General features: G+C 37.5%; 3 protein-coding genes across 6 annotated transcripts in view; 1 reads left to right on the top strand and 2 right to left on the bottom strand.

Moving 5' to 3' along the window:
• Positions 1-4,909, top strand: part of ltk (leukocyte receptor tyrosine kinase) — a 141,120-nt gene extending 136,211 nt beyond the window's left edge. For all 3 annotated transcript variants that reach the window (NM_001442458.1, NM_001442457.1, NM_001006660.2), the window contains 1 exon segment: positions 258-4,909. In NM_001442458.1, coding sequence (NP_001429387.1) covers positions 258-1,229 — 972 coding nt within the window. In that variant the 3' untranslated portion in view covers positions 1,230-4,909.
• The window catches only part of LOC147839992 (uncharacterized), a 782,854-nt gene that overhangs the window by 666,292 nt on the left and 91,265 nt on the right, over positions 1-25,297 (bottom strand). The window lies entirely within an intron of this gene.
• Positions 4,948-25,297, bottom strand: part of itpka (inositol-trisphosphate 3-kinase A) — a 33,757-nt gene continuing 13,407 nt past the window's right edge. The window contains exons 3-7 of one of the 2 annotated variants that reach the window (XR_015512465.1): positions 24,993-25,206; positions 16,704-16,908; positions 13,856-14,944; positions 12,674-13,810; positions 4,948-8,987 (exon numbers count right to left, since the gene is read on the bottom strand). Coding sequence is in view for 1 of the 2 variants with exons in the window: in NM_001326476.2 (NP_001313405.2) it covers positions 8,781-8,987; positions 12,674-12,745; positions 14,846-14,944; positions 16,704-16,908; positions 24,993-25,206 (797 nt within the window). In the remaining variant the exon portion in view is untranslated. 2 annotated transcript variants of the gene reach the window in all.

Raw genomic sequence — 25,297 nt, 5'->3', positions numbered from 1 at the left:
TTTGCAAATGTGTTGGTTTTTAAGGTGTTTTGACATGTGAGAATCATGTGGTTGTTCTGTAAGGGTGTACAGCATAATTTTCAATAAATATTATTCTAAATCATTTTTGTATATAAATCAAAACCAGAACAATATGTAAAACGAGAAAAAATAATCATGATTTATTACATTTACTGACTCAGTGCTGTTTTTCCAATTTGACTTTTTTGTCACCTTCTTGAAATCTCATCTTCATCTCACATCCATTGCTCCATCAGGATCCTGATGTCATCAACACCCCTCTTCCAGTGGAGTGTGGTCCTCCTGTTGAAGAAGAAGGGGGCACTGTGATCCGCCCTGACGGATCAGGCAGCATGACCCCTCTTCTAGTTGCCCGCTCTTTGTCCCAGGATGCTTCCCCTCGAGCAAGCATCACCAGTGTCACTCCACAGGCCCTCAAACCCCGTTTGCAGCTACAAAGACCAGTCCACCTCACACAAGAAGTGGGCACATACCGAGAGACACTGGAGCCCTGTTGGGCAGAGCCTGTTCCTGCTTCAGGAGTCTGTCCAGGACCATGGCTTCAAGTCCCAGAGCATCGGCCATGCTCCAGAAGTAGTTCATCATCGGGCAGCCAGAAGCTAAAGAACAAGACTAAAAACCTCTGGAACCCCACCTACGGTTCCTGGGTCCTAGAGAGCTTTGGACGTGGAAAGTCAGCTCTGTGCCACACTCAGTCTATGCCTCTCTCCTGCAACCCCACATCTGTTTCTGCCCCGTCCTCTACCTCGGAGCACACAGACCCTGTAGTAGAAGTTAATGCAAATGTTTCAGCTTCCCCACCTCCATCTGCTGCACCCTCACAAACTACGTTGACTCCCACAGCGGCTCCCTCTAGGAAGAGTCCCACAGGGGCTGCTGGTGTCTCACTTGCCACTGTTATGGACTTAGCAAAGCTTCAGAGCTTCCCATGTGGCAACGTAAACTATGCGTATGATGAACAGAGCTACGAGACTGAGAGTTTGCCTGTGGTTGTGTCCAAATCTCTGGAGCCCAGCACCAGCTCTGCAGCTACATCTTCACTGGTTGCCCTCAGCCAAGCCAGCAGCTTTACCCACAAACCATTGGTGAAGCGTCATGCCAGTTATGGACATGAGGATGTAAGGAGGTACACCCAGCCTGAGAAGCCCACCAGGGACAGGGATTCTGGCTTTTCCTTGTCTGAAGACCTGAGTGTCACCCCTGTGTAGCAATGAGGAGTGGTCCGACTTAGAAAATGCCTATTGTTTTTGGTGTTGAATAGTTTTGAGGTGTTTTTTTTATGTGAACTGCAATGGATTAGCTGGAGCTGGGGCGTCAAATCCTGATCCAGCTTCAACACACTTGCCTGGAGTTTTCAATAATTAGTCTGAAGACCTTGATTTGAAAACTTTGCTGGATTAAACAGCTGGTTTTGGACACCCCTGAGCTACAGGCAGAGTGGCAGGTTAAGGCTGGAATATACTACACTATAGTGGTCTTCAGTGATTCGACCCAAGCGTGTTCCTTGGACATGGGGCTTGGGTTACTGAATCTAAATGTGCTTTTTGCAAATGGACCTGATAACACCCAAAACGTTAATGAGATGACATGATTTTGCCCATAAAATTCCAGTAAACACCAAACCACGTAACTTCACTTTCAAAATCACACTGTACCAGATCATTCCATACATAAATCCCCCAGACACATGCACCCCATTGATAGAAGACAAATGACAAATGGAGTCAAGAGTCTGATCAACACGTTTATTGTTTTCTAACTGAGTGTATCCATAATCTTAAGCTTTAAAGTCATTGTATTCATTAGATATTAAACACTACACATTAAACACTACACAAACTTTCATGCAACGTTTTGGATCTTGTGCAAATCAGCAGACATTTGGTAGCTAATGTTGACTCAAGAGTGAAAAATTGGTATACAAATCTGGTTAAATATTGTGTAATATATTCCAGCCTTGAAGTACTGTCAGTTGATATCCAAGTGCGTGAAATACCAAAACACCAAAGACATGAGGATACATGATTAATTTGCCATTAAGAGACACCTCTCCTGAAAATGGTTGATGGTTTCTATGAAAACTTCACCTTGGCTTATGGCAGCCCTTTTACACTGGATTCACGTCTACTGTCAACACTGTGAAAACACATGATGTTCACTTATTTACTACTAAGTCTTTTACTACTGATTACTCATCATTAGAAATGAACATAGATGTAGGTTTAGATGTCCTTCGTCAATTTACCTTTTCAGCAGGTTGCTGGCGTTTATTAGAAAATGTTCAGACCTCACACAAACAGAAAATTATGTTTTATATATATACAAACACCACATAATGATTAATCTATCAAATCTAGTAAAACTCAATTTATTACAACAGATTGTTCAACTTTTTTTAAATTTAGTGATTCGACAAAGCTAAAACAAATTGAGAAGTTGGCCTTAAAAGGTCAGTTCACCTCAGAATTAAGATTCTGTCACTATTTACCCACCCTCAAGGTGTTGCAAACCGGTATGACTTATTTTTTTATACAGAAGTCATTCTTCAGTGTATTGTGTTGCCTGTCTTAAGACGATTGCCATGCTTACTAAGGGCGTTCACCAAGCTATTGCAAATAGCACATAGCAAAGTCCACAACACATACTGTACCAACTCAATCACACACAAACATATTGGTTATGAATTTTGTTCACCAGCTGATGGAAATATTGACAGCCAATCAGAATCCATCCTGCAATAATGAGATTGAGTATTTAAATTGACATGCACTGAAGCATGTACCTATAGTAAACTGAACACTATAGTATATATGCTAACACTAGTATATATAACATTATCATTATATTGGTAAGAACACCTAACTCATACAGATTTAGAACAATGTAAAGGTGATAATACAGTTTGAAAGCATTTTCATTTTTAATGTCTCTTTAAACTTTTGGAGAATTATTATACAGAAATGATTGCAGAAGTACGTTAACAAGGTGGAAGGCACCTTTAATCTGAGTTCAGGTGAACTTTACAGGGTGTTTTGACTGGAAATGAATATTAAGGACCATTTATTTAGACTAGATTAGGTGTTTTGCTCCGTTTTGTCTTGAAACACGAACACGTTTATAAACATTAAGTTGCCTTTTTACTAAAGGGGTGCATTGTTTGTGATACACTGAGGTAACTGCAAGGGCTTTACAAAGGTATTGCCCTAGAATATGCTAGAAGTTAATGAGGCGTGTGATGCAGGGTGCAATTGTTGTGGCTGCTGTGGAGATTGCATTGATTTTCACATCAATACACTCCTCTCGGGAGCTGTTAAAAGACATAAGCATTTTTGGCAATCTATTTTTTTAGTACTTAATGCATAAATAGAAGTGCTTTTGATCTCCAAATGTCCTTATTCTACATGTTTAGCGCCCCAGTGTTAACTGTGATTTTGTTTCTGTGCATTACATTACATGCAGAGAAGCTACAGCAAACACAAAACGCATAACACCTCAGTGTGTGTAATATGATGCATGAGAAGTTTGGGTTTGAGACTACTCTTAGGTCTTATTATTAATTATTCTGAAGTATTTTGTTAGATATTGTTAGATATAGTAGGTTTTTATGTGTCAAGATTTATTTGTGTGTGTTTTTATTATTTTAGTCAGGGACTGCTGAGAGGATCCTTATGCAAACGTACAGAAAAGGAGACAGAAGTGTATTAGCACAATATTAACTTTATTTTTGTCTTGTTGAAGTCAAATAGTTTGACTGTCATTTATCATAAAAGGGGAAGAATGATGTATCTGTGCTTCTAGAGGAATTACGGACTGACTTAAAGGAACACTCCGCTTTTATTTTGAAAATAGGCTTATTTTATACATCCCTAGAGATCAAGAGTTTTACCATTTTGAACTTATTAAACCAATCTCCAGGTAAAATCGCAAGTTCAGCTGAGCATAAATCATTGAATCAGATTAAACTATTAGCATCTCACTCAAAGCATTCAAAAAAGAGTTTTGATCATTTTTTTATTTAAAGCTTGACTCTTCTGTAGTTACATTAGGTATTAATACCAGTGGATATGATATTACATAACTAAGAAACAGTGCTGTGTAATATCCTTGCACCTGCTGCAGCCTTGGTACAGCAGCAAAGTTCCTTGATCATTACGCCAGAATGAGAGTATAGTTCCAGCCACATCGGCCTAGAAACTAGCAACTTTTCATTTTCCATCTGTCTTAGTACATGATGTAACTAAATGTCAAGCTTCAAATTAGAAAGTCATCATATTTATATAATTATTATCATAATTGAAACTTTTTTTGAGGGAGATGCTAATGGTCTAACCCAATTCAATGATTTATGCTAAGCTAAGCTAAAAGTGCTCCTGCCAAACCTTGAGATCTGCTGAATAGATTGAAAATAGTGAAAATCAACTGTTTTCATAAAGGATATGTGTAAAACAAGCCTATTTTCCTTTAAAAAAGAAGAAGTGAAGTGTTCCTTATACTGTAGATACGACACACAACTCAACGTTCAGGTTCTTTTACTTTTTGTAGGGTTTTAACTGGATAGAAGGGTAGAAATATCTTGACTTTAGCCAGGAAAATGAGTGCTGTATTCTTTAATTAACATTAATTACCCACTAAACTAACCCTTACCTTATATAGCTGTCATATTTAACCTTACTATTTTATCAGTGTTTGTTTTAATATTTTTGTCGGTTATCACTGCCAATATTCTGCATGCGTCTTGCTTTTTATGGAAGACTCTGCAGGGGCTCATTTCTAACCAGCCAGATTAGAAATGTACATCACATGAAGTGAATTTTAAAGTACATGTAACTACCTGTATTTTTTTATGTTAGAATATGGACAAACCTTAAATAAAATGTTTTGACTACAACCCTGATGTGGAGGAAAATTACTTCAGAAACAGTGAAGGATTTTCAAGCAGATGTTTTATTTGTTCTTAACATACTGCACAGGGAACACTGTAACAAAACTCACCTGCCTTCCTTGCCTAAACAAAATAGTGTCACAAGGTTAAGTTCGTCTGATTATGAAACACTTTCAGCGGTGTGCAGGAAGAGAAAATCATAACTCAGCTTCTTATGTGTAAAAACAATAAAATATACTGCATCCACACAATCATTCAGAGAATCTAAAAACACCACCCTTGATTGATCACTGCAGTCAGTCCCGTTAACATCATTTTGTACTATAAATGCACTAGTATTGTGCGTTACTCACACTGTACAAATGTGTTGCACCTACTGTACACATTAACTAGATGAAAAACCTGTCAGTTGCGCAACTTCAATTGGTGACTAATGTTTGGTGAAACTAAACACGAAGCAATGTCGCTTTTTGAGACCATCTTATTTGAAGAGTGTGCCAAACAAAACAGATTTTGATAGAGTCCAGAATGCAGCCCCCACAAAAATGGACACGCTTGACAGAATTTGTTTCAATATCTTTAAACCCTTTTGATTGGAAGGCTTGTTTAAGAGCTTAAAGCGAGTTATAAATTGTGCCCTCATGTTATGTTCTTTTCAAACTAAGGGCCAGATTTACTAATAACTTGCGTCAGAGAAACCCTAAAACTTAGCAATAAAAGAACGTTTGAACTGAGTTTTTTGAGCTGAGCTTACTGTAGATGCGTTTCTAGAAGTTTTATTTTTAACTGCAAACTAATGAGTATTTAAACAAATCATGCGATGTCTCAAGCCTGTGTTCTAGTATTTGCACTGTTATTTTACATCCTTATTTCATATGCATTTATACCACTTTCACTTTTTGATACACAATTTATGAGGGGGTGACCAGTTGGTCCACTTGCTTTTTCGGATGTAAAATGTCTTAACCCCATACCTTTCAACCATCCTTTATTTTACAATTCTATCCCGCTGTCATCCTGTGAAGGCATTTTCCTGTTTTTAAAAATTTTCTATGAAGGGTGGCTATGAATATCATAGAGCCGATCCTCACTATATGTAACCCATACCGCCGAACCACCAGGGGATGCCCCTTGCTCTTAAATGTGAATTTATTCTGTGCTTTCGTTTTATTTAGGCATGAAAACACTTTGAAATAAATATAAAAACAGTTGGATTGCCTTCCTTTTCAGTACAGGCACCATTGCCCCTCCTTTGCAATCCTCAAAACAGTCAGTTCATATAGCGGCGCATGTCAGATGCGATCCATATTGATAAATAGACGCTGTTTCCATAATGGATTCTGTACACGTCATTTGAAGCGAAGCAAGAGTTGACACTGGGTTTTGGGTGGATGTTTAAACAGACATACACACATAATAATAATAATATTAATAATAATATCTAAACATATCGGTCTTGATGGGTTTTCTTCAAAACAAAACACATTTCGTCTTAAATGAGCATAAAAGGAGTGTATCTACGGTGGCCGAGAGAGCTTAACGAGCTACAATTTAGGAAAACACATGCAATTACTAAAAACACCAGCAAATTATGAAAAGATCTTCATCCGTTTGACAGCACACATGCTGCAAATCCTCACAAAACAAACATTAATAAAACATGCTGCTTTTCAACACAAAAACAACGAAACACAATGGAAATGTTTCAGTAAAGTTGTTGGACAGGGGTGCCCAAACTCAGTCCTGGAGGGCCGGTGTCCTGAAAAGTTTAGTTCCAACCCCAATCAGACACACCTGGGCTAGCTAATCAAGCTCTTACCAGGCTTTCTAGAAACATCCGTGCAGGTGTGTTGAGGCAAGCTGGAGCTAAAATCCGAGTTTGGAAACTCTTATTGTAGGAGATCTTTGAAAGGTGAGTTTGTTTGTTTGTTTACCCGATACCTGTGCCTTCAGTATTTATTAGCCTAAATAACAATATCCTCCATAACCAGCTCACGTTTTAGGGTCTCCTTGTAACATTCTGTTGTGTTGTGACCAATTGCTGCAATTCCTTCAGTTGTTTATGTTGTGAGAATTTGGAACACGTGTGCTGTCAAATTGATGAAGATCATTTCGTAACTTTTTGCCAGTCTTTTTGTAATTGCATGCGCTTTCCTAAATTGCAGCATGTTAAGCTCTCTTGGCCACCAAATGTATCCCTTATTTTTACATCCCAAAGTTGACAGGTTTGCTTAACCCACAGTAAGGCAATGCAGAAAATGGATACAGTAGCATGTGCTGAAGGGAGACATATTGCTTATCGTGGAAAAGTGGTGGTTTTTTTTCTAAGGGGGTGTCACTCTTACTGAAAACTGAAGCCAAAATATTTTGACTGCCCCCTGGTGGTGGACTGCAGTAAAAATAAAAAAATAGGTTGTGCCTTTAATAGCCTATCTTTTCCCATAGAGTTTTAGCAAACCATACTAAAGGCCACTGTAAAAAAATAAATAAAATAAAATATATAAAATAAAAAACGTTCCCTGCATAAAACTAAAGTTTTTCTGCTTATTTGCTGATGTAGTTTTTTTTTCTTATAAGTTGTTTGCATAAGAAAATTGTACAAAAAGTTAAACTTTTTTTTGTTTTGTTTATGAATAACAAAACTGAAAACTACCCCTTTATATACAAATTCACAAAAAGGCACAAACTGTATATTTGTTTAATAAAACAAAACAAACAAAAAAAAAAACACTAGAAAAATGTTATATATTTAGCTGACTTGCGTACTTACAATATCCCAGATGTTTCGAAGAAAGTTCAAATCCATCAACATTTTAAAAGGAAACAGAACATATCCTTTGTCGTCATGCTAATGCTTGATTGCCGGTTTGCTTTTATAGAAAACAGGGAAACACCAGAGACGCTTTCATATGTTGTGTGTTTTATTAGACTGCACCGAGCAGCATTAGAACAGAACTTTAAATGTATTTAGTATGATATAACAGTGCTGCTGCTTCCGCGGTTGATTATGGGCAGAAGAACCGGAAGCGTCGACTGTGGCATAATAAAAGCTCTGCTGCTTTTATTCCGTGTCGCGCTTTTTACATCAGCAATTGCTCTTATTTTGCTATGAAGTCTTTCTGTCTTACTCTGCTTCATGCTACCATCATAATAAGTTGTTAATACTTCAGCTCATCCATAAACATGCTGGAGTCCGGTAGGATGTAACGAAGATCACAACTACCATGCTTCAACACTTCGTCACAGAGTCATCAATCTATGCCTTTGTTGTGATTACGCGCCCTCTAGCGGCGAAAATCTCATTCTGCGCCTTTACATTGGTATATTATGATTGTCAGTCCAGCCACTTGTGCATGACGTCACTGTTTTTATAAAAAAAAATGTTTTTTCATATTTGATTTTAAAACTTGCACTAAGATACTCGTTTTTTCGAGTGTTTGCATTATTTAGGCCACCAAAATGCAGCTGTAGTTTCATTAAAAATGCAAAAAATAATGTGTTTTTAGTTTAAAATGGTATCGTTAGTTATTTGATGGTATGAAAATGTCTTGTGATGTCATAATTGACAGCTTCTCTGGTTAAATTCATTTTTCAAACTTAATTTGAATTGAATTAACTGCTGATTTTTATAGATTGCAGTCCCCTGATAATTTTCGGTTTAGTAAATCAGGCCCTAAATTTCTTCTGTTTTTGAGTGATTTTTGTAATTTGAGGAAATAAGTCATTTAGGTTGTTACCATGATTGTGGTGCAATGCTTTTACAGCTTAATACTGTAAAATACCAGACTATCTCACTGGTAGCCTCTCTTTTACAAGTGTCTGTCAGCTTGCGGTTGCTGTCGTTCTGTCAGTAAGTGAAAAGTCTGCCGTAAGGAGGTCACTCTCTTTTTCCCAGCGAGGACAGGGTTTGCAGCAGGTTGTTAAGGCCCCATAAGTATCCGTCTTCTCGGTTTCCCTCCTCCCAGGGTCTGTAGTGATCCAGGTACTGTCCGTCTGGAAGAGCTGTGGTCTTACCGAAATCTATGAGCCACACTTCAGCTCTCTCTGTGTGATCGTGAATGAACAAAAGAGAACTCCCAATCACCTGAAAGACATTTTTAGGTAAGCAAAAATGAATAATTGTTTAACTTGATTAAGGATTCAGAAGTTTGGGTTGAAAAGCACATGCTAAATAAAATGAGCTGAGTTTCCATCATGCATATTTTGAAGTATCACATGAGAATTGAATGGTGGAAATGCCAAATTCTGAATAAAAGTCTCGCAATTCAATAGCCGACCACTTTCACTCCAAAATGGCGGAATACGGGGCTGTTGCTGGGAGCTGCTGCTGCAATGGAACGTTAAGTGTCGCCTTTTGGTCATTCTAAGCTCTTGGATATTAACAAAGACTATATAATACACAAGACGAGTCACTTGTATAGTTTTAAATGGGGAAAAGTGTAACAGTCAATATGGTGAATGAAGCCTGACTTTTAGAACAGGAGCCAATCATGGATTGCTATAGACCTTTTTCTTCGAACATAAAATGACCCATTATGCTTTCATACCTGTCAACATTAGAATGCGAATATACAGGATACACACTCCCAAGCTACAAATGATATAATACATAACAAACATTGGAATAGGCATGGGAAGATAACCGTTTTCAAGGTACAGTATACTGCAGTTTGGAAGAGTCAAGGTTTTAATATCGCCACAATTTTCTGTAATACCATCCCTAAGGTATGTGTAAGATTTTTTATTTACTTTTTTTCTTTTAGAACCGAATCTCCAGCAGAAAAAATATCCAAAGATGCCGTCTTAAATTGTAAAGAAATCTGTGTTTTTGTAACAAATGAAGACAGCGGAAGTCAATGATTGATTTAAATTATTTAGTCTGACGTGTTTACTGCTCCAAACTATCATAAATCTTTCAAAAAATAAAATATTGTTTTCAAAGGGGAAAAAAGCTTTTGTGTTTTTACCCAGACATTTAGAAAGAATATATTTTAGAGCAGTGTGCACAATACCGTGATACCGTGAAATTGTGATATTTTTATCCAAGGTTATTATACCACCGGAATCTTATACTGGCACATGCCTACGTTAGAACATTCATTCATTCATTTTCTTTTCAGCTTAGTCCCTTTATTAATCTGGTGTTTCCACAGCGGAATAAACCGCCAACATTAGAACATATTAAAAAAACAAAATAAAAGCCCATATCAATGGCTTATACAAATCTTGTTCACTTTTTGTTCACTGTATTTTAATCTTGATTAAAGTTACTGTAGTTATTTAGTGAAGAGTAGCGAATCTCTCATTTTGATCCACTGTTTTGTTTGATAACAGAGCTGTCACTTTAAGAATCCACAAATCTAGAATGAAAGCGATCACTTGTACAGAAGCTGATCTGGGAATAGTTTCTTAATCAAGCGGCAACCTCCCACTCTCCCTCGTGAAGCAAATATGGATGTAACTGAAATGCAATTCATCTAAATTCCGCTAGTCCTGTCGCTCCATATAGAGCAACAGTAGGGTTTTTATTGACCCCACAGTTAAAATAGCCAACTTTACAACAGAAAAAAGGTGTTTACAGCCTGGTACAAAGAACAATTTTGGTTCATATTGCTAATATTACCCTTCATGACAACTGTGAGGGGGTGAATTGTTTTTATAACTCATCCATTTCCTTTATATTAGGTTATATTAAGTTTGCATAATTAAGGGCATGGCCACTTGAGTGACAGCTTGGTCTCACTGATTGCCATGACTTCACCTCAGCTGATTCCGGCTGACCAGCTGCTGAACCTGGCATATACATCGCATTTCTGTTTTGTTTTATGTGGCTTTACAGTCAATTGCTTTTTGGAATTATTTCTTACAATTATCAGATGATATGGCATGCTGTGTTCACTTAATTGTGCTCACAAATCATTCACATGGCCTCCATTTCCAGAGTGAGTGTAATTATATACTTGTATACATATCTATAAATGTATTTGTTTTATTAAACATCATTTGTCTATTACAGTTTTCTTTAGACCTGTAATGCACTCCAGAATCTAAAACATTGATTAGCTGTAGGCTCTATAAGTCATCTGAAGCGATGCCATGGGTGGATTTCATAAATAGACAAGCATTTGCTAACACAGACTATATTTGAAGTGTTTGGAAGTAATTCGCATTCTCCTCCTGTAGAAAAATATCATAAGAAGAATGTTTGGTGGCTCAATGTTTTTAAAAGACTAAACACTTTATTGATATAGTACACAACCAAGCATGTGGTCAAAAAACAAACGAGTCGCAGGTAATGAAAAATTAAGCGTTTCTCCCGAAGAAAAGCCCATCTGAGTAAAATGCTAGCAGGCGTCTGTAGCTCTGCTTAGGGTCCGCCTCTTTGCCCATGTTTGGTATCCCCCAATCGGTGTGATGTCGCAGGAACTAAATGTCGATGTGTGGCCACGCCTATTTGTAGCTTCTTTTGCATTCTTCAGAAACTTATGGGTGATGTCACGGACACTACGTCCATATCTTTTACAGTCTATGGTTTTAATACGGAGTGTGTCTGTCAGTCAGCACCATTTAGGTTGATTTAGCTACTGATTCAGAAGTTGCATGGGAGTGAACACAGGCACTTTATTAATAATTTCAACGTGCTTTCAAACCAATATAAAGCAAAAGTATAATTCTCTTGAGCAGCTCTTGCAATTATTTTAATGCTGCTGTTGATCAGCGCCACCTCCTGGACTAATTATTTAAAACATGCAAACTAATGGGATGGGATGCTGTGAGGCATTTACCCTTACTGTCAGATGTTATCTTGTGCTATTTAAATAGAGCACTATCATCACTAAAGTCAACATTTTCTCTTTTTTTCAAATATATAACGAACCAAAACAAATTTCATTCACAATAATGTTTGACACACACACACACATAAGTACTGTCCCACTAACATTAAATGAAAAACCAACACAAAGTAAAAAAAAAAGTGTCATTTTGAAACAAAAGAAAAGCACATGCCATGGTAAATACTACACCAGTGGCGTAGCTAGACCCCATTTACTGGGGCATGTGCCCCAGTAAAAATCGACAGTGCCCCAGTAAATGCTTTGAGATAATATTTACTTTATATGCAAGTGTATTTATTAAGAGTGGTAATCCAAGAATAAAGATGTTATTTTCTATGTGCAACCGAACCAATGCAGGTGAAAGCATTGTAGTTTATTCAAAAAGCAGACTGACCATAGGCACAGCAAAAAACATGACCGCGCACCTTGATGCTGATGTGCTGCTCTGCTCCCGGTTGTGAACATACACTTTGAAAAAATAGCCGCACTGCTCTAGTGCTGCTCATGCATTGTGGAACCAGCAAAATAGTCTTTTATGTGAGTTTTGGCACGCAGTGAGTATTGCAAGTCGACAAAGGTTTAAAAAATATGATGGTGATCTTATTTAGACTAAGCGTGGCTCCTGATGGATTTTTTGTATGAAGCAGAAAGGAGGGATGAGTCAGGGAGGTAAGACTTGATACACGTAATTTGGAGAATTTGATGTTTCCCCATTCAAAGAATGCCCGAGCATACTGCCCAATAGGCATTTCAAAGATGGTAGGAATTTTGGTATTACTCAGTATTTAAAGTACAATTACATTGCAGCACAACATAATTTGCTGAATATATATGCAGCTATGAAAAAAAGAAACCACTTAATAGTTTTAAAGTAATAAGATAAATGTATGCAGATAAAGAAAATGTCTTTATTTAAAAAATACACTTTTTTTACCTCATGTTTCTTGAAGAACTCTGAGGCCTTCAGTGCCCGTTTAATCTCTTCAAGTCTTGTAATGTAGGAGTTCTGTAAAAGAAGAGCACATCATGAAATGATTGCAGACAAGATATCTGTTTTCAATATTTGCTGAAGTGAGGCTCCAATTACACAAGGACAACTTGTAAGTGCAGTTCATTTGTTTCTGCTTTTCCCTAGTGAAGCATTAGAGCTTTCTCTGCTCTCCTCTTAAAAAAAAAACATGTTCTTCAAACACAATCATTAAAAGCTTTGCAGCTATATTTGCTTTTCAAACTCAGTTTTAGTTACTGTGAAATGCTTTGCATTCAAACACCTGACTTTACCATCAACTTCCCTTGTCCATTAACCCTTTAACTTGCACTCTAAGATAAACAAATCACCAATTTCCATGGATCCTGACACCAAATGTAAATGCACTAGAGTTTTTATTTTTAGTTTTTATAATGGTCTATGTACAAAAGATCAACTAGTTTTGACGGTTATGATGACAGTTGGCGATTCTGTATCCTATTTGTTTTTATTTTGGTGCATTTTTTTGGGGGAATGCTTTTGTTGATTTTTGATAGCAATATCTGGCAACACTGCTCATCAGCACGAACAAAGATAATAGTTCATTGCTGAGGAGACCACATTCAGTAGGACAACTGGCAATCATCATCATGATATGCTCAGAACTGTCAAATGCTATCAAAAATAGCATAATAACCTGAAGAATATGCAATATTATAAGTCTAGTAGTTAGCTAACCTTTTAAAATTCATACATATTCATTTATCATTCCAATAGAGGATACAGGGCATAAGTTCTTAATGTTCATGTATTTTATTCTCCTATGAATACAACAAAACTGTAACATCTGTAAATAGCATAGCATAGCATAGGAGTGCGAGTACTTCAATGACACATCAGTGTCTAATTATTAAAAATGAGACTAAGTTTTATTATCCAATAGGAAGACAATGCTTCTGAATTATTCGGTCAAATTATGAGACTGTGAGTAGTTAGGCGTTCACGATGGGCATCATCAACTTTGTTACCAGTCTGTACTGAAATTGAAAAAATGTGACAATAGCAGCATTTCCTGCTTGCATTTGGAACGCTGCTGAGTGGACTCTTAAACACAACCCAGGCTCATTCTGAAAACGTGCCCATATATACCTTTCTGAACCGTGCCAAATACATCACAGGCGGTACGCTTTTTGAAGTTTTTGTTTTCGGGAATCCACCAGAGGACGATGTGTACGCATTTACAGATCACAAATTTCTCTTGCAAGTGCCATTCGCACCTGCTATTCTCATGTAAATCCTCCAGAGGTCGCTGTTGACTGACTAACTGAATGACTGACTGATCAAGCAACTGGAAACCCCACCCTCCTCTTGTTATTGTTTTCAAAGCACCGATTGACCCATCCACCCACTTATTTAAACCCAACCGACAATTTTAAAAGGCAATTCAGAAAAAGAAAAGCCCTCGCCTAATTTTTACCACATTTTCATATTTTACCACATTCTCACCTTGTTATTTACTTTTTATTTTATTTTTGCCTCCTGGTTTTGACTTATCCACTTTTGGGAACTGTTCTTCGCTGGATTTGCACCTTGTCATCGTAGTCAACTCTGCATCACAAGTCCACCACTGTACATGGTGGGCTACTGGACAAACTGGTAACAGCTGGAAAGCTGTCTACATGCAGGTAAGTGGTCAGCTGGTAAACGCAAAAAGGAGCAGTATCATACCACCCCGTAGCGTTCATTTTAAAGACGAAATGCAGTCATCCGTACCTCTGGCTACATAATTCGCAATCTCCAGAAATGTATATAGGGCTACGTTTTCAGAATGAGCTGTTGCTGAAATACTGCTGATTGGCCAATGTGTTCAACAAACGCTCAACAGATATGATTGTGATTGGCTCTAATGATCACCATTTTAAAAGAGCACTTTTCTGTCCCTCTACAGCATGTGTTTGTCGGAGTTTTAACTTTTACAGTAAACAATGTCTGGCCTTTTCTAACCAGTATATCCAGGATACGGAGCAGTCAAGGTCTGGTGTTCATTAAGCCACTGACTCAGTGTTGTTCTGGTAATTGTAGGTGTGCATGCATTGATTTCACAGAACAGGTTGATCTAGTTCTCAAGAACTCACGCACAATTATGTTTTTATTGCCTTCGATGAAATCCTTAAAGACCTGCGTGACGTCTTCCTTTGAGCGGGTCTTTTTGAAGTCTGTGTTGCAGGTTTCCCCTCTCTGGAAAAAACCCAAAAACAACAAAAACAAGTTAGTCGTGTTGAATGTTCCCACAGTCAGAGAAAGCAGGCAAATATCAAGTGAGAACTCGGGGAATGTGTTATTGCAAAAAAACACATCTGCTTGTTTAAGGCTTATTCTTTGATATTATATATATAAAAATAAACAGTTGAAGTCATCATTATTAGCCCCTCTTTCATTTTTTTTTCTTTTTTAAATATTACCCAAATTAAGTTTAACAGTGCAAGCAAATTTTTGCGGCGACGTAGTGACGCAGTAGGTAGTGCTTTCGCCTCACAGCAAGAAGGTCGCTGGTTCGAACCTCGGCTCAGTTGGCGTTTCTGTGTGGAGTTTGCATGTTCTCCCTGCATTCACGTGGGCCTCCTCCAGGTGCTCCGGTTTCCCTCACAGTCCAAAGACATGCAGTACAGGTTGTCTGTAGTGTATGTGTGTGTGTGGATGTTTCCTAGAGATGGGTTGTGGTTGGAAGGGCATCCGTTGCATAAAAAATGAGCGGGATAAGTTGGCGGTTCATTCCGCTGTGGCAACACTGGATAATAAAGGGACTAAGCCAACAAGAAAATGAATGAATGAATGAAGGAAATTTTTACAGTACGTCTGAATTTTTTTTTTCTTAAAGTCTTATTTTTTCTGCTAGAATAAAAGCAGTTCTTGATTTAAAAAAACAAACAAAACATTTTAAGGTCAAAATTATTAGCCCCTTTAACCATCGTTATACAATAACTTGCCTAATTACCCTAACCTGCCTAGTTAAACTAATTAACCTAGTTAAGCCTTTAAATGTCACTTTAAGCTGTATAAAAGTGTCTTGAAAAATATCTAGTAAAATATTATATACTGTCATCATGGCAAAGATAAAATGAATCAGTTATTAGAAATGAGTTATTAAAACTATTATGTTTAGAAATGTGTTGAAAAAAAATCTGCTCTCCGTTAAACAGACATTGGGGAAAAAGTTAAACACGGGGGCTAATAATTCTGACTTCAACTGTGTGTGTGTGTGTAATTATATATATATATATATTATAATTATTATTATCATTATTAGTTTTCTGGAGAAGTGATTATTAGTTTTCTGGAGAGGTGAACTACTCTGTAACAAAACTTGTGCCAACTGAATATTTTGTTTTGTCTGGAGAACTGTAATAATAAAAATAAACCCTATTTCCTTTAGTTCTTTTCTAGTGTCCTCATTATTTTTGTTTTCTTTCTTTTTTTTTACCTTTAATTGATAGAACAGTAGCGCATATAGACAGGAAAGCATGGGGACAGGCAAAGGATCAGTACAGGACCTCAGGGCAGGAATCAAACTTAGTTCACCGTGAACACTTGTTATGTCATGTGTTGACGCACTAACCACTACTCCATTGGCACCGACTTGTACTTAACTTCATTATTAAACATCAGTTGTATCGACTTTCAATGTCTTAAGTTGGGTGAAAAAAAAAAAAAAACATATGAAACATTACAAAGAATGTTTTCCTCTTTGTCCTGACATGTTTTGATCCTTTTCTTGTTTATCATTAATGTTGTTTTACCTCCTGTCCTGTTTCTAATTCTTGAAAAAGTTAAGTGAACAAAAAAACCCTTTTAGACACTGGCACTGAGAAATAATATATCATCAGAACAAACAAACATAGTTCAATTGAAAAAAAAAAAAACCTAAAACAAAGACAAATGTTAACAAAACATTTATTAGACAAAGAATTAGAAACAGGACAGATGGTAAAACAACTACCTTGATACCCTCAATGCGAAAGCCCAGAGTGTGAGTGGAGCTCAGGCTTTCTCTCCACTGCATGTATCGAGGTTTAGTAACCGCCTTCTGCTGCCTTTCCTCAGTGGTAGGTGCTCCGCTGTCCACCTCCAGCATCTTATTATACAAGTCCTCCCGCAGCTTTGGCTTCACCCGTGCTCGAACCAGCTCATCCTCCAGATACGTCCTGACAGAGAACAAAAGACAGAAAGACAGAAGAATTAGACGTTTAACATCTATGTGCTGTTGGGGATGTGTTCATCACTCTGGGGTCTTAATTTAAAAAGTCTTAATTTGGCCACAACTTTCTCTGTGTTTCTGCAAATGGAATGATTTTTTGGTGAGTAATCTTATTTTGACACATATATGGACAATGTTTTGAAAATTTGAAAGTTAGCAAACTTACTACTCTTTCTTTATGTTCATGGATCATTTTGCCTGTTTGACTTCCATTATAATAACATTTTTTGATTGCAAAGCCATGACATGACTGTTGCTGCTGGTTATCCCTGTTGGGAAGAGGTCAAAATTGTAATTTGTACGGTTCATCATTAGTTGAAATGCAAAAAACCTTAGTTTATGATTCTATATGGAATGTATTTTGTGTGTGAGAGAGATATCTATATGTCTGGGAAAATCTAAATAAGCAGCAAAGCTCTCAAAACATAGTAAACATAGTAAGTGTATCTAGAAAGCATCTAGCATTCCAGCAGCTAGCTCTCTGCAACTCTCACATGGTAGCGCACTGAAGCCTAGCAGGGCTGAACCCGGTCAGTACCTGGATGGGAGATGATATGGGAAAGCTAGGTTGCTGCCGGAAGCGGTGTTAGTGAGACCATCAGGGGGCACTCAACCTATGGTCTGTGTGGATCCTAACACCCCCTTATATTAATGGGGACTCTATATATGATCAGTGAGCGCCCAGGATGTCCCAGATTTGCCCACTGGCCTCTGTCCATCAAGGCCTCCAACCATCCCCATATCATAATTGGCTTCATCACACTGTCTCCTCTCCACCATTCAGCTGGTGTGTGGTGTGCAGTCTGGTGCTATATTGCTGCCGCCGCGTCATCCAGGTGGATGTGCACACTGGTGGTGAATGAGGAGATTCCCCCCCAAAATGTGTAGAAGCATTTTGAGTGTCCAGAAAAGTGCTATATAAATGTAAGGATTCATTATTATTATTACTTATTTATACTCAAACACTATAATTAGCTGTTTTACTCCATATAGCTCCATATGAAAGCCAGCAACTTTTATCTATCTAAAAGTTTAATGATGCTAACTGATGATCAACAGCAAAAATGACACAGTTTACCTCTTCCCAACAGGGAAAACCACCAACAATCAAGAATAAATGATTAACTGGTGTCAGCTTTGCAGTCCAAAAATGTAATTTTGATTGAAGTCAATGGGGCAAAAACAGCCACTAACATAACGAAAGGGTAGTCAATTTGAACAGTGCACAAGAGTTAAAGGGGTCATGAAATGTCTTTTTCTAATGTGTGCTGCTCTCTGAGGTCCGCTTTTAATATTATCAGGAATTTTACATTTAAACTCATCAGAATCTCAAAGTAATATAGGCTATATTTCTGTCCTGCTTTGACCCCCATCATTAGAACACACTGTTTGGAAAATCCATGCTTGATTGTAGACACAGAAGTAAACAGTAAGACAGGCTCACAGCTTCACTTTATTTCAAATGTTTTAAAAGTACAGCTGTGAAAGATGTAAACTTCTGCATGGATGTTTATATTGTTCTCATAGATGGATGGATGCTGCAGTGATTTAAGGTTTATGAAATGATCTGTAATAACAGTCACAGCAATAAATTTCCATATAATAAAAACAATTATTCACACTTCAGTGGTGTGACTTTGCTCTCGCATCCAATATATTTGCAACAGCGTCATCTTTTAGTTTGAATATTTCTTAAAATACAGTGTCAAATCGTGCCTTGTTTGTAAATTGCAGTGTGCAATGAACAGTTCATCTCACTGAGGTGGTCTGGAGTTAAAATAAAGTTTGTCCACTTGTAATGTGGGGATCAGAGCAATGTTTATCTACGACTTAGCACTTCACAGTTTCTTAGTACTTTTTGAAAAATATGATCATTTACTTTCAGCTTGACTTAAAGCGGTTAAGTTGCTGTAGTCGAAAATGTAAAAAAGTTACTGTAAACTAGGGCTGGGCCGATAAACGATATTATATCGAATCGCGATAATATTAATGTTGATAACGATGATAAGCTATGGACATTTTTATTTGATATTGATCTAAGAGACAATCACGCAGCAGACATTTGCGGGAATCTGTCATTGTGTTGATATTAGAGATATGCTACGCCACCCAGTATTGATTAGCGAGCTCGATTCACTTTCCTGCCGGCAGTATTTGCTGTTAAACTCTTGTTTATTTTATTGATTACTATTTAGCCATTTTTAATTAAGTAAAACATTTATTTTAAAATATTTTTGTAATTTTTTGTTTTTTAAAAATGAAATAAGTACATGCAAGTACTGCTCAGTGAGTGCCATCTTTCAGATGACATGTTAAATCGAGGACATGACTCTCTGTGGTTGTTAAAAATCCCAGGATGTCCTTGGAAAAAGAGTAGGGGTTTAACAAATTTGCCCACTGGCCTCTGTCCATCATGACATCCTAACCATCCCCATTTCATAATTGGCTTCATCACCCTTTCTCCTTTCCACTAATCAACTGGTGTGCGGTTTGGCGCGATATGGCTACTGTAGTGTCATCCAGGAGGATGCTGCACACTTTTGGTCCCCAAAAAATTTGTAAAGAACTTTGAGTATCCATAAAAGTGCTATATAAATATAAGGAATTATTATTATTATTATTGTGTTCTGTATTTATACTGTCAGTTACAGTTCTTCAGAATATCAAAAGTATATGACAGAACATCGGAACATCCAAAAATCAGTTATGTGTAAGCTATTTTTGTTAATAAACAACAGTTTAAAATGTTATTTAATAAAGCGTCTGATCTTTGTGGCTTCAGTCATTGTTGGAAAACTGTTTTCTGGAAGCATTAACAACTTATATCGCAATACATATCGTTATTTATCAATATGGAAAAGGATTATCGAGATTGCATTTTTGCCATATCACCTAGCCCTACTATAAACAATCCGATGTCTTGTCGATTTGTCCTACTTTGTCAGATCGTCCTACCTCCCATTGAAATAGTATGTCGCACATTTTGATGACGCAATATGCTACCCATCAGATTTTGCTACCAGTGTAAATTTTAATGTGGAGTAGTGTGATATGAAGCTGTAATATCACTCTAAACTACCTAATCTCTAACCTCAACCGCAGAATCATTCAAACACAGTGTTGGTAGCATAATCTGATGAGTAGGATAAAACGTTAGGACACGAACCCAATGCTGCATTTAGTTATTCATAAAAGACTTAAGGTAGAATCATTAACTGATGCAATTATAGGGGATTTAAACCATCAATTTTACTTAGCTAATTTGTAAAAATAATAACTAAATAAAAGCATTAATTGAAACCATATACAATTGATCATGTCACTCGCTCTAGATTACTCATGGGATGTTTTTTGCCTCATGTGAATTTTCTGCTCGAGTTGAAGTAGGGAAACGTTGCATACAAGAAATGAAAGAGGTAAATTCCACACAATTGCACATTCTGTGCCAAATTTGCAGCGCAATTTGCCTTTATTTCCATTGATTTTATATGTAATCGTCATGTGTGAACACATTCTCTGTGAAGGACATTAATGATTGGCTTAACTCAAATTCTTTGAAACTCAACATGGACAAAACTGAGATCATTTTTATTGGCACCCCAGCACTAACCAGCAATATTTCGACCAGTTTGAGACCCTGTGAGATTGCTGGCTCTCACATTAAAACATCTACGTCTGTCAAAAATGTAGGTGTAATCTTCAACTCTACACTCTCCTTTCAGTCTCACATTAAATCTGTTATTAAATCTGCATTCTTTTATTCACGTTGCTTTTCCTAACCGCGTCCCTTAATCAGTAGCAGGGATGCTGAGACTGTCATCCATGCATTTGTCTCTTCACGTATTGACTGTGATGCCCTTTTCATTGGTTTGCCTGCCAGCCTCATATCCAGATTACAATAAATTCAAAAATCTGCGGCTAGACTACTCATTCGTACCAAATGTTGTGCTCATATAACCCCAATCTTGTATGACCTCCATTGGCTCCCAGTTGCATAACGCATTAAATTCAGAATTCTCCTCCTTGCATTTAGATCATTAAATGGCCTAGCTCCCTCTTATCTTTGCAACATGCTTGTCCCCTACTCGCTCATTACATTCCGCTGACTCTGCCCTTCTCGCTGTCCCCCGGTACTGCCTCTCTTCAACGGGGGGCAGATCATTTAGTGTTATTTTCCCCAAACTCTGAAACTTTTTACCATGCTTACTCCGCTCTGCTAATAATATCTTTCTATTCAAATCTTTACTTAAAACTCACTTATTTTCTAAATACTTCACTTCTGAAGCATTTAGAAAAACTGAAGCATTTCACAAATTGACCCCTTTATCTGATCCACTTGCACTCTGCTCATTTGTCTCTTAGGTCTTGTTTTTGTGTTTCCAGTTTGTTATATTTGACTTCCTGTATGTTTGTGTATCTAATGCTATCTCTACATTTATCTGCTTGTACTCTCTCTTTTTGTTGCATTCTTTGAAAAGTGTCCTTGAGCTCTGGAAAGGCACTATTTAAATAACATTTATTTTTATTATTATTAAATTCGAATTTGGGGTAAACTCAGCATTAGTGTTCCTTAAATTCAAGAATGCTCAATATAATGTGAGAATGCCATGTTCATCCGTGACTGTTGCTTAAAGTCCCTAATATTATTTATTAGTACAGCTTAAAACAGTGGGTGATGCTAAAAAGAGAAGCATGCATTGATCATTTTTTGTGGTACATTGGTACATTCCACAATGTTTTGCTAGATTCACTAGATGTTTTTATAATGTAAGGACCTGTTATATGTGAAAAGGTCAAGCAAATTTTGTTTTCTAGAATAGCTTGTCTGTTAATCAGATCATCATGACAGTTTTAGTTATTTCAGTGTGTGAACTTTACTTGACTTCCTGTATGAAAGGAGGAAGTCACCAAGGGACTCCTCTGTCTCTCTCTCTCTCACACACACACACACACACAGACCGAAATCTCTGAGTGTGTAAAACGGATCCTTGAAGTGTGTGAGAAGGAAGCCCTGAGGGACACCCTGTGCATGCATGTGTGTTTAGTCTGCATGTGCACAGGAAGTGGTTGATATTGTTGTTTGCAGTCAAAGAGCCTCTCTCTTCAAGAGCTCCACCCTGACAGGATGCAGATCAGCTCCCAGAACAGGTGTTTCAGCACTCATCATGCACAGCACACAAGCGCAGAGCATTAAATATCATCAGTCTAAAGGGTCCATTGAGATTTTTAGACTATAAACAGACAATACGATTTTTAAAATGAACTTCATATATAGATTTATATCCAGCAAATGTTTTACGCAGCGGCTGCCCTTCAAGCTGCAACCCATCACTGAGAAACACCCATACATTCTCATTCACACACATACACTACAGACAATTTAGCCAACTCAATTCACCTATAGAGCATGTATTTAGACCAGGGGTCACCAATCTTGTTCCTGGAGTTCCGGAGCCCTGCAGGGTTTAGCTCCAACTTGCCTCAACACACCTGCCTGGGTGTTTCAAGTACACCTAGTAAGACCTTGATTAGCTTGTTCAGGTGTGTTTGATTAGGATTGGAGCTAAAATCTGCAGGACACCGGCCCTCCAGGAACAAGTTTGGTGATCCCTGCTTTAGACTGTGGGAGAAACTGGAACACTTGGAGGAAACTCACACAAACACATGTAAACTCCACACAGAAATGTCAACTGACCCAGCCGAGGCTCGAACCAGCGACCTTCTTGCTTTGAGGTGACAGCACTACCTACTGTGCCACCACACCACACATAAACATGATATAATTATATATTAGGTCACACTTGAAGCCTGTAAAACAATTAAAGGAAAGTTCCCCTACAGTGGTTCTGAACCTTTACAAGTTTTGTTTTTCTGGAGTGGTCTAGCAAAGTCTGCAGTGGGAAAGAGCGGTTGGAGACCAGCGGTGAGTAAGTAGGTCAGTAAATAAGTGACTTACATTGTCATGGAAATCAGTGGCTACTAGCTTCCAACATTCCTCACAATATCTTCTTTTGTGTTCAACAGAAAAAAACCTTAGCGGTTAGGAACAAATGGAGTTAAGTAGGTGAACTTTTCATTTAAAAAGGTAATATAAATGTTTGATATCTGGATAAATATATATTTTTAACATTTTTATTAATCATTAACTTTATACTGGTTAACAGTATTGTTTTTGCTATAAGTAAGTAATGAGTATTTTTATGGCACAGTTATCGTGTATGGCCATACATCCAAAGCAATGTAGTGTAGTGTGTGTATTTATATTGTGCATTTATCATGTATGGTCATACACCCAAAGCTATGTAGTGTAGTGTGTATTTATATAGTGCATTTATCATGTATGGTCATACACCCAAAGCTATGTAGTGTAGTGTGTGTATTTATATAGTGCATTTATCATGTATGGTCATACACCCAAAGCACAGTGACCTCACCACACACCAGCTATGGGTGTAGTGGAGAGACAGTTGTAGAGCCAATTTGGTAAATGGGGACGATTGGGAGGCCATCATGGGTAAAGGCCAATAGAGGGAATTTGGCCAGGACACCAGGGTTACACCCCTATTTTTTACGAGAAGTGCCATGGGATTTTAAATTACCACAGATGGTCAGGGTCTCGGTTTAACGTCTCATCTAAAAGACAGGAACTTCACAATCATGAGAGGGGGTCTCTCCACACCACCACCAGTGTGCAGCATCCCCTCACATAATGTGACAGCAGGACAACGGTGCAAGCGCACTCCACATACCGGCTATAGGTGAAAGAGCCAATTAAAGCTGGGTTCACACAAGACGTAAAGCACCACGTCACTTTCTTTGCTTTACTCACAGGATGTTTTTCCCCTGATGCAAATTTTTTGCTTGAGATTAATTATTTGAACTTGCCTGATAGATGACATTGAGGTAGATTAAGGAAATAAATCACCCCTATTAGCACATTTGCACAGACATTGTATGTAATTTACTCGTGCGGAATACGTAATGCCGCATTTCGGCATGAACCCAGCATTACATTTTAACACGTGATTGTAATTCTGTGATTCATTTTTTTACATGGAATAACAAATTAACTGAAAAAACATTCTTTTGTTTTAGCTAATTGTCTATAGTCTATAATAATGAACAAATAAATGAATAGCGAACAAGGTTTGGGAACAACAAAAAAAATACATCCAGGTTAGTGAGGATCACAAATGCTTCATGTTAGATGCATTCACCACGCACATACACCCGGAGCAGCAAAGAGGCGTATTCAGAGGTGCTTTAATGTTATAGCAGAGAAAGCTAAAATGCTGTGCAAATGCTGCTTTTCCACAGAGCTTCTTCTATTTCGATATTTGGGCTTCCAAATGACACTTCATTAAGAGAGATGTGCTTACTATTTAATTTTAATTATGTTGCAGAGAATTATAAAATATATATAGCTAGCATTTGACAAAGGACATCTTCCAGAATCTCTTAGAGTTTAGTGCTGAATTCGGCTAAAACTCCTCAAGGAAGGAGCAGCTCCAACCATAATAGACGAAGCTGTGAATTGTGAGTCACAACCTGTAAGTACTTTTATTTGTGAAAATTGATCCATGACATGCACAGTGTCTAGCGTTAACGGTGTTATAGCAAGGATGTAAACACCTGAAATTCTATGATTTTTATGTGATTTTTTTTTACAAATGAAGCATGAGCACACATTGCTTTGCATCTTTTAAACACTAGCAAGCCTTAAAAATACACTCTGAACCGCCCCTTTTAGTAGACAAAAAAAACAAACACACAACTAAAATGACAATAAAGTAATCTAAAATTAATAATTATAAAAATTGCTAACTATAAAAAGGCACAACAATTATGCTAATAAACACTGGTATTAAAGGTGTAAAAAGTAATGCCATTTAGACCTTTCAGTCATATGTAGTTTTTCCCCTTGTATCACTTACCTCATAAAGAAATTCAACAAATAAACATAAAATATAAAAGCATCTCCTTTATTTATTTTGCTAAAAAAATAGGTTGTATACACTTTGTTGACTGTACCTCACTCCCATCTTGCAGTCCATGACGTTTGGTGTATCAAAGCTGGCCAGCAAGTCGGTCATTTTGAGAAAGAGCTCTCCGTCTCGTTTCACTAACCCATAGTATCCAGGCACGAAGCCATGTAAAGCATCCTCTTTGAGCTTCTCGAAACAGCGATTCTCATTTTCAGAGAACTTCTTCAGTATGGAGCCTTCATCGCCTGCTTTAAAGCTGCCTAAGCCCAAAAACAAACACAATTGAGTCACTGATGCACATTTAATCACTCTGAGTCTGACATCTCAGCCTTCATCATATGAATATTACAT

The sequence above is a fragment of the Danio rerio genome, chromosome 17 (assembly GCF_052040795.2).
Source record: "Danio rerio strain M-AB ecotype USA chromosome 17, GRCz13ab, whole genome shotgun sequence".
Taxonomy (NCBI): domain Eukaryota; kingdom Metazoa; phylum Chordata; class Actinopteri; order Cypriniformes; family Danionidae; genus Danio; species Danio rerio.
Note: the sequence above shows the minus strand (reverse complement) of the source record. Positions and strands in the feature narration are given on the sequence as shown.